This window comes from Oculina patagonica, chromosome 12 (assembly GCF_052425735.1).
Source record: "Oculina patagonica isolate OP01 chromosome 12, crgOcupat, whole genome shotgun sequence".
In the NCBI taxonomy this organism is placed as follows: domain Eukaryota; kingdom Metazoa; phylum Cnidaria; class Anthozoa; order Scleractinia; family Oculinidae; genus Oculina; species Oculina patagonica.
This window is the reverse complement of record NC_135769.1, coordinates 30639716-30649028: the sequence shown is the minus strand read 5'-3', so window position 1 is coordinate 30649028 and position 9313 is coordinate 30639716. Positions and strand designations below refer to the sequence as shown.

The following is a 9313-nucleotide window of genomic DNA, read 5'->3' as shown; positions in this document are numbered from 1 at the left end:
CAGAGTATTTTTGTTTAGAAACTGGTCGTGGGTTCGAATCCCAACCGTTCCGATATAATCTACCTATGTTATTTAGCCATATCTTGTATTTTGTATTTTAATTATAATTCAGTCAAACTGACATAAATGACAGTTCGTTCTCTGACCAAATGGACACAGGCACACGCTCAGGTTCTTGCACTAGCACTGGCATGGAAGCATCACACAATGGCAGTCATTCTGGCACCGGCTCTGTGCCATGAGGTCAGACGGAAGAAATAAAATACCGCAAGATTTAGAGAGGAAGCCACATCAGCCGTAGCTGGTTTTCATGCAGCTCCTCTATCCAAGCTTATCCAGATCGAATTGGAATTTGAAAATGTTGTTTTGTTTGATTTTTTTTCTCAGAATCGAACTAACAGCAAAATCAGCCAAGCTACTTAGCCATTTATATTCATACTTTACCTCACATAACAGTCTTGAAAGCAGCCATGCCTTCTTCCTGTCTAATGTGATTCATAGCTAACAAGTTAGTATACTTAACAATTATTCCACAAACGCGCAAATTGTTGAATATGAGATGACCGGCTATGGTCGTTTCATAGACAAAAACAAGCGTGAGTGGAATAATTGTTGTACTTACTATAAACAATCATTTCATAGTTATTAGTAACGTTTGTGTTGTATTGTTTAGTTTAGAATCATCCACTGGCCTATTAATGAGTAAATCAACTGAGAATCACTCACGCGCTGTTCCCATCATGGCTCTGAAGCTCAGATGGTAGAGCAGTAGACCTGTTACCCGAAGTTGTGGGTTTGAAGCCCACTTAAGCCTCTGTTTTGTTTTAGTGGTTATGATTTACAGTTTTCCTTAGTTTAGAAAAATCCCCAGGCACATAAATGAGTGAATCAAAAGGGATTCACTCATGTGCTGTTCCCATCATGGCACAGTAGCTCAGATGGTAGAGCAGTGAACCTGTAACCCGAAGGTTGTGGGTTTGAATCCCACATAAGCCCCTATTCTGTTATAGTTTTTAGGATATACAGTTTATTTTAGTTTAGGCAAATCCTCAGGCACATAAATGAGTGAGTCAGCTGGGATTCACTCATTCGCTGTTCCTATCATGGCTCTGTAGCTCAGATGGTAGAGCAGTGGACCTGTATAACCGGAATGTTATGGGTTTAAATCCAACGAAGCCCCTGTTTTGTTTTATTTGTAAAAAAAAAGTGTATCGTAGTATAGAACAGTCCTCAGGCACATAAATGAGTGACTCAACTGGGATTCACTCATGCGCTGTTCCCATCATGGCTCTGTAGCTCAGATGGTAGGGCAGTGAACCTGTAACCCGAAGGTTGTGGGTTTGAATCCCACACGTTCCTTAATTAACACTAAGAAGTACAACACGCTCTCGTAAACCCTAGATCATTTTTTTTTTATTTTTTTCAAAAAAAAAAAAAAAAAATTGGTCCTAGAAGATGTAATCCCCGCTTGCATACAGGCAGTCCTCTGGGGGCTAGAGCCGGTCGATTCTGCGGTAAGTACTACCTGCTGGTAGGAGACCCACCCTACTCAACATTCAGAACTCATTCAGTCCTGATTTGACTCGTATGGTACCCATGATACCTATAGCTACGAGCAACATATGAAAAATAGGGAGTGGTACCAGACAAGTACATAGTACCGAGTCCGTGCCGACTGTGCCGTTCCTCGGGAGCGATGCAAGTAGACAAGCACCAAGTGGAACGCGCGAAACCCTCCACCCAGCTTGGGATTACGTAAAGTTTTGGAATGATCTAGAAGTTTTACGAAAAACGAGTTGTTACCTGAGTAACAGAAATTATCCACGCAGTCAACAACCAGTATCCCAACCTGGAAGATCAAAGAAAATTAAACACCATGAGGATTGACTGTTTAGTTGTTTTGCTGTAATAACAAATTCTTAAGGACACTTAACGTCAATTTGCAACTTTTACTGCAAGCAAATCCCAGGCTATTTGGTAATTATATGAGAGAAGAGTTTTAAACCATCAATTTACCTCTATAAGGCGGGCATTTTCCACAGATCCTGTCTTATCTGTTACCACGCTTGTACGGCTTTGTGACTGTGTCCAAAAACCTTCTGAAAAATAACAAAAATGTCAATCGTCCACCAAAAATTGCCGTCTTCAAATAATGGTGCAGTAAAGTAGCTGAAATGCTGACGATTCTGAGAACCACACGAGTAAATGACACCCTAAACGTACGCTTACGTTTAAAATTCTAATAAAGGAACATTTTGAAATACAATTGACTAAAAAAATCAGCGAAATATTAGAAAAATAAAACGGTTGCAGTTTCGAGTAAAAATACAAACGAAGGTGACAGAGTAATTTGCAATCATTAGCGTGCAAAGTGTCAGTAAAAGTTTTATAATAAATAATTTATCTGGTGATAATATAAAACAAGAGTTTTTAATTCAACTCTTAAGTTACCTTTATAATGCGGGCATTCAGTATTTCGTTGCCTTTCCTGTCTAATCTGTGGTCACATACTTGAACTTGGTGACTGTTTCCAAAGATCTTCAGAAAAAATAAAAGAAATGTTGGTTGTCCTTTGAAGTTCAGCTACCACAAATAGAGAAGTTTCGACTAGCTGAAATGCTGACGATTCTGAAAACTACACGAGTAGATAACGCACTGGCCTAAAAGAATAGAAAGTGCGCCGGGTCTTTACCGGCGCCACTCAATTACTTGTAGAGCCCTGTAGTTACTATTTGCAGATTAGTTTTTACCGAGTTTTTGTTTAGACACGTCAAAATTTTCAGAAGTAGTCTTGTTCTATGGCCTCAAATAAGGTTTAAGTTACCTCTATAATCCGGCTTTCAGTTTTTCATTGCCTTGCTTGTCTTGTCTGTAGCCACATACTTGAACTCGGTGGCTGTATCCAAAGAGTCTTCAAAAGTTCTTCTAAAAATAAAAATAGAAATGTACATTATCCATCAGAGTTTGACGGCTACTACTTAGGAATGGTGCAGTTCACTAACTGAAATGCTGACCACTCTGAGAACCGCACGAGTAAATGACGCCCTAGAGGGTAGAAAGAACGGGTTTTCGCGGGGGCTTTAAATTACTGTAGAGACCTAATTACAATTCTGACGGAGAAGCTTTACCGAATTATTGTGTTGAATTCTAATATGAGAACAATTCAAAATACAATTGACTATGTACATGTAGGAAAAAGCGAAATAACACTACGACGTTTTGGAATTATCTTGACTCCTGTTCATAGGCTATTATCAAGTAGAAAGACAACACATGCACGTACGGTTGCAATTTAAATACAAAGAGCAGAGAGATAGAGTTTATTAAAATGATAAGTGTTTCGAGGTCATTAGCTTTTTAAGTGATAGTAAAAATGTTCAGAAATTGTCTTGCTCCTATGTTACCTCTACAAAGCGGGCATTCAGTTTTTCATTGCCGGCCTTTCCTGTCTTGTCTGTGGCCACATGTACTTGAACTTGGTGACTGTATCCAAAGATCTTCTGAAAAAAAAAACAAGAGGAATATCTATTGTCCATTAAAATTGTTGACTACTTTTTAGGAATGGTGAATTTCAGTAGCCGAAAAGCTGAAGATTCTGAGAACCACACGAGTAAATGATCTAGCCCTTATTAAAATTATCTAGCCCTTATTGAAATTCTGAGATTAGCTTTACCGAGTTATTGTGTTAAATTCTAAGTAGAGAATAAGCGTAAACTATACGGCGTTTCAAAGTTATCTTGACTCCATTAATTACTGAAGTGAAAGACAACGGTTTCAGTTTCTACTGAAATGCAAAGAAAAGTGATAGAGTATGTTAAGAATATTAAGAGAGTGTTTCGCGCGGTCATTAGCTTTTAAAGTGTCAGTAAAAATGTTCAGAAATAGTCTTGTTTTTAAGTCTCAAATTAAACTTCAAGAGTTCTAAATTCAGCTCTTAAGTTACCTCTATAAGGAGGGCATTCAGTGTTTCATTGCCTTTCCTGTCTTGTCTGTGGCCACATACTTGAACTGCTGTATCCAAAGAGTCTCCAAAGATCTTCTGAAAAAAAAAAGTGTTTTGTCCACCAAAGTTTGTCGGCTAACGGCTAACACTTAGAAGTTATTCAGTTCAGAAGCTGAACTGCTGGCGATTCTTAGAGTCACATGTGTAAATTACGCCGTCAAAGGAACGTTCGCTTACCTGCCAAGCAAAGTCTTGGTTTCATGGTAGTGAACAACTTTTAAGAAGATTGTTCCTGAAAGCGAAGTTTTTGCTCAAAGTCAGCAAAACTCGCTGTATCCTTTAAAAGCGGACTCGTTAACTTGAAGTTGGCGGAACATCGGTAAACGTAACGCGAAGTAGATCTAACTTTGTCCAACGGTTTTAGTTGAAGCAAACTGAAAGACGGTTGCGAAATTTAAAATCGCAAGTGGGCTGAGGTGCGCATTAATGAATAGAATGGCCTCGCTATAAATTGTGAATTATAAACAAACGTGCAAACTTCTCACGTGCAGCAAAGCATTTATTTAATACTGAATACGTTATTGCAAAATTCCCACATTGGTGTATGATTCCATACTACTTATTTACATAACAGGTAGTGTTTTTCACGTGCGGTTACACGGGACGAATTTTTATTCCCCAGGCGTTGGTTTCTCTGTATACTGGTATGCATTTTCATCTTTTTGCAATAGAAATGCAGAGGCATCTGATAGGTAAATGAATTTTACGGTAAATGCATAAGTGAAATTATTTTTCAAGTTTCACAATTTTTTGACTGTGTAAACTAGTGGGAAAAAAAAATTAAGGGCTGATATTTTTAACAAAAACTCAGTTTGGAATACTCACAGACTGTTCAAAAGGAAAGAAAAAGATCATTAAATAACTGATATGCTCGCGGGTATCGTACTCATTAAAAAAAGATGTAATTTGATGAAGATCACCTGATCATGGAACATATTTTGCTTCCCCGAATAACTAAAGAACCTACGCTTGCGGCTTGAGGTTTCCCCGCGGCATCACGAGACTGGGGGGGGGGGGGGGGTAGGGGGTCAAATCCACCCACTTCCTGTACCTCTTATGCTGGATTTCCACTGACGCGTATTTCTTTACGTGCGTGAAAAAATTTAGAGACAATGAATGAACGACTTGCGTAAACCTGTACATACGTCGTTTATACATTGTCTCTTAATTTTTTCACGCACGTAAAAAATTACGCGTCAGTGGAAATCCACCTTAACTCGTGCTTCCGTACGTTTTTCTCCCGCACACCGCCCCTTTCTGTAGCGGTTTTTCTCTTATAAAAAATAAAACGAAATGTCGCGAAATTTTTCAATTTCTCCCGGTTCCTGCCACCTTAGGAATCCCGTTTCCCGCCCTCCCTTCTTTCCCCGCCTAACATGCACCTTAGCTCTACTAGTTTCTACTTGTATTTATTTTTTAGGGATAGCCAAAAAGGCGTTCAAGAAATAATGTTCCTCATTTTCTGATGCGGTGTAAATGTAATATTTTGCAATTGTAGTGCAGAGTACATCAAAGGTTGTTGTTGCAGAGCTTTAAACCAAGACACTGAGGCACGGTGTCTGAAAAAGCAGACATACTAATTTTTTGTTGTTGTGTAAATTTTTAGAATACACAAAATGCGAAAACGGGAAGTAAAATTGCACTTGCAATTGCATGGTCACCGCGTTGCAACTGCGAGACTGTATGGGCCCTTTAGCGGTGTGAAATAACATGCAATAAATCATTAATTGTTCGTAACCTGCACTTCTATTTCATTTTACTATTTGGTAGGAAATCCTGGTTGTCAAAATAAAATAAAACAAAGCTGCCGTTCTGTTTACTTTTGTTTGGATTAAAAATTTACACCGTCATTTAAAAAGTAGAATGGAATATTCTAATAGGCTGGATTGAAATCTTTTCACATTCATGTTGACATTGAAAAACAATTATTGTGTGCATATAGTTTTTAACCAAACTACAAATTAGTAGATGACATTGGCGGTTTTAATTCTGATCAAAAACCTGATGAAAATAACCGTGGCTGAACGAAAGCCGATCTTAAGGACGTTGAAAAACACAATTGATGTTCTCGAAACAGACAAAAAAGTAAGCGCTCGGTTAAATGGCAAACTTAAATCACTCGATTCACTCCTGCTCAAGACAAGATTTCAACGAGTATCAGTTCATAAGAGAATCGTCTCCCCAATGGTACGTCTTCTTATGCACGGCAAATGTTGTTCTCTCGACATTCGCTGTTATTGGAAACGCCGTCATTTTACTCGCTCTGCGCCAATGCCGCTCAATCCACTCGCCGACAAAAGCGCTTTTCTACAGCCTGGCATTTTCTGATTTCGGAGTGGGCATGGTCGCGCAGCCGTTGCAGGTCGCTACGGGCGTTGCAACTCTACAAGGAGATCTTAATCTCTTCTGTTCGGTCCAACCTTTTTACGCTGCAGTAGCGTATTACTTTTGTTCAGTGTCCTTTGCAACAATGACGGCCATTAGTATCGAGCGGTACCTCGCCTTGCGTCTTGGAATGAGATATCGCCTAGTGGTGACTGTTACAAAAGTTGCCTTAACTCTGGTATTAATGTGGATCTGTAGTGCAGTATGGGCAATTTCCCGCATGTGGAATATCCGAATCAATAAAATCAGTGGATTGGTTATCGGATTTTTAAGCATCGTCGTCACGTCCTCATGTTATTTTAGAATCTACTGCACCCTCAGGGTTTTAAATACAAGAGTTGCCAGCCGCCAAGCTCGCAGAAGCCGACCTCGCAACGTTTTAAACATGGCCCTGTACCGAAGATCAGTAAACAGTATGCTGGGTGTGTTTGGATTACTTATAGCCTGCTATATTCCTTACTTCTGTATTGTATTTGTTGTAGCTTTTCTAGGATACAGTTCGTCAGTGGTCTTAGCCACTAATTTAGCCTCACTGGTTGTTTTCCTCAATTCTTCACTGAATCCTTTTGTCTACTGCTGGCGTATCAAAGAAATTCGTTTGAGGGTGATGTCAATAATACGGAAGTTATGCCCGTGTAAAAATATCAGTCTTAAACAGCAATCTTCATGATAGATCACCGACTCATTATAGGTGATAGTATAATTTCATCGCTTCTTTCCTCATAAGAATCTTCGCTCTGATAGATAAGTGTTCGTACTTTTGTAAAAATATGATTCCTTTGTCAAAATTAACGCGTAAAATTGTTGATTTTAAGAAATAAAATATTTTTTTAAGACCCCCGCAAACGAGGAAACAAATTAATGTTACGGAAACATACTGTTTTCCAAAATAATTATTTCCCACAAACAGGGAAACATTTGCTGCCGGGCTGCCTGTTATGTTTCTAAAAAATAATTCAGAAAAATGTTTGTGTTAAGAAAAAAACCATCTGCAACACATGTTGAAAGTGCAGAGTAAACGGGGAACTGAATTTTGGGAAGCAATGGTTCTAAGTTTGCCGGGGTCTTAGCTTTAATCTTCTGCTTTAATGTGATATTTTAATTTGTAATAATAAGACTTCTTGTTCAATGCAATTTCGGAAGAACGTAGATAATCAACTGACTATGTTGCTTGTTCGTCGGTCTACTTTCTAATAGTAGTATAAATGCTCATGTCATCAACCTACTGTTTGTTGTGCCTTTACAAGTTTGTTTTATTCGAAGCCGGTAGATAATAAACTTGGGGGCGGTAACTTAAAAATAAAACGGAAGGCTTGTGTGAGAAAATGACAGACGGTGAAAAACAAATTTAAAGCAGAGAAGATGGAGATTAAAAAATCAGTATTTTAATTAGAATGCGAATATCTTGTTTCCGTAATTATGTTGACGGTGCAGAGAGGTGAAATCATGCTTTAAAATCTGGTAAAACGACATTTTAATTAAAATTGAAGGAGCATATCAGATGAACAAATATTAAAATGTTCTTGTTGTGCAACATCAAACATTATGAACAGGGCTGTCAACGATGCCAATGTGTTTCAGTGGGACGAACCATCTGTATGTCATGCTTGTTGAAATCGCAGTCAGTCTACGTGTGTCACAAAAAATAATCTGCAATTTTGCTACTGTCGCAAGAAATCTCTTAGACCAAAAACAAACAAATGAGACAAACTGTTTCTATGGATAATATTTAAATAAGTTTAATAATAAGAAGTTTAAGATTTTTTGCCACGAGATATCGATTTGCTTTATTTCTTAACATACAAGTTTTTTAACGTTTTTTTTTTCTGAATCTTTGGGACTCAGTAACTCTTTAGCGCGCAGTCCCGCACAAGGTATTTTTAGTGTTGGATCAATCCTGATAGAGTGTGGAGCTCTTAATCATGACAGTGAGCGAGCTTACCTCGCATTGATCAGCCTCAACATGCACCGACCATTTAAAATAATTTAAAAAAGTCATGATTAGAATAGAATCAGAATAGAAGTCAAGGAGAATGTTCTTTTTAGTGCTCTTCTTCTAATTCAGAAATTATTTTTTTCTGTCGTTTATTTATTTTTTATCTCATCTCTCTTTGTCCAGTTGTACAGCATGTTATTCAAATAAGTAATTTCCGTCATCTGTTGTATGAATCGACAACATTTTCCCCGTGCTCAACACTTTAAGATGTCACAAAAGCACAAGTGGAACCACAAGCCGTATAAGACGAGTGGTCAGTTATTCAGGCAAAGTCTTGGACATTTTAGGAAAATGTGCTCAATTTGTTTTATACAATAATTACTGGCAAATTAGATGAAAAACAGTGTGGTAAAGGAGTTATCCCAATTACTAATCACGAGCCTATTTAACTTCACTGAAATTTACGAATCACGTCTATTTTTAGACCATTTCACGAATCACGTATGAATGTAAATTCTTAAATTACTGAAGATGTGTTTTGAATATAAATGATAAGTTAAATCATAGTTACTATAGTTAAATTGCCAAGAATTTACCTTTCAATATTATAGTAGCAAGACTTGATCTCTCAGGTGAGCTCACAATGCGAGACAAGTTCTAAAAAACTTAAATCGGGCCAAGAGAACGATTCCTACATAAAATATTATTCTTTGGCTGTTCATGATTCGTATCTTTTGTCAACTAAAATCATTGCGAAATTAAATCGCGCGCACATGTGACAACTCATAAGATCGCTTTCCTTTTTAAACTGTTCAGAGCCCTTTTTTGCGTTGAAAAATAGGTTTTTGTGCTGACAAATAGAGAGGCTGTGGACAGTCTAATATCTTTTTCAATATGAAACCGACGAATATGTAAAAAATACGTCTTAAATGTTAAACTCGCTGGATTATGTTTTTGGAAAATGCGCGACAATTTTTGATGTTTTCCTT

At 37.8% G+C, this 9313-nt stretch overlaps 1 protein-coding gene and 1 long non-coding RNA gene across 2 annotated transcripts; one reads left to right on the top strand and one right to left on the bottom strand.

Moving 5' to 3' along the window:
* Positions 1-1527: 1527 nt before the first annotated feature.
* On the bottom strand, positions 1528-4029 carry LOC144631426 (uncharacterized). Its single transcript, XR_013566734.1, has 6 exons — positions 3944-4029; positions 3405-3500; positions 2825-2925; positions 2452-2538; positions 2017-2099; positions 1528-1849 (listed from the first exon to the last, which is right to left on the bottom strand). It is a non-coding gene; the product is annotated as an uncharacterized LOC144631426 (long non-coding RNA).
* A 1967-nt stretch (positions 4030-5996) lies between these two features.
* On the top strand, positions 5997-8667 carry LOC144632606 (histamine H2 receptor-like). Its single transcript, XM_078491287.1, has one exon. It carries the CDS (start codon positions 6105-6107, stop codon positions 7056-7058), a length of 954 nt encoding a protein of 317 aa, XP_078347413.1. The 5' UTR covers positions 5997-6104; the 3' UTR covers positions 7059-8667.
* The last annotated feature ends 646 nt before the right edge of the window (positions 8668-9313 follow it).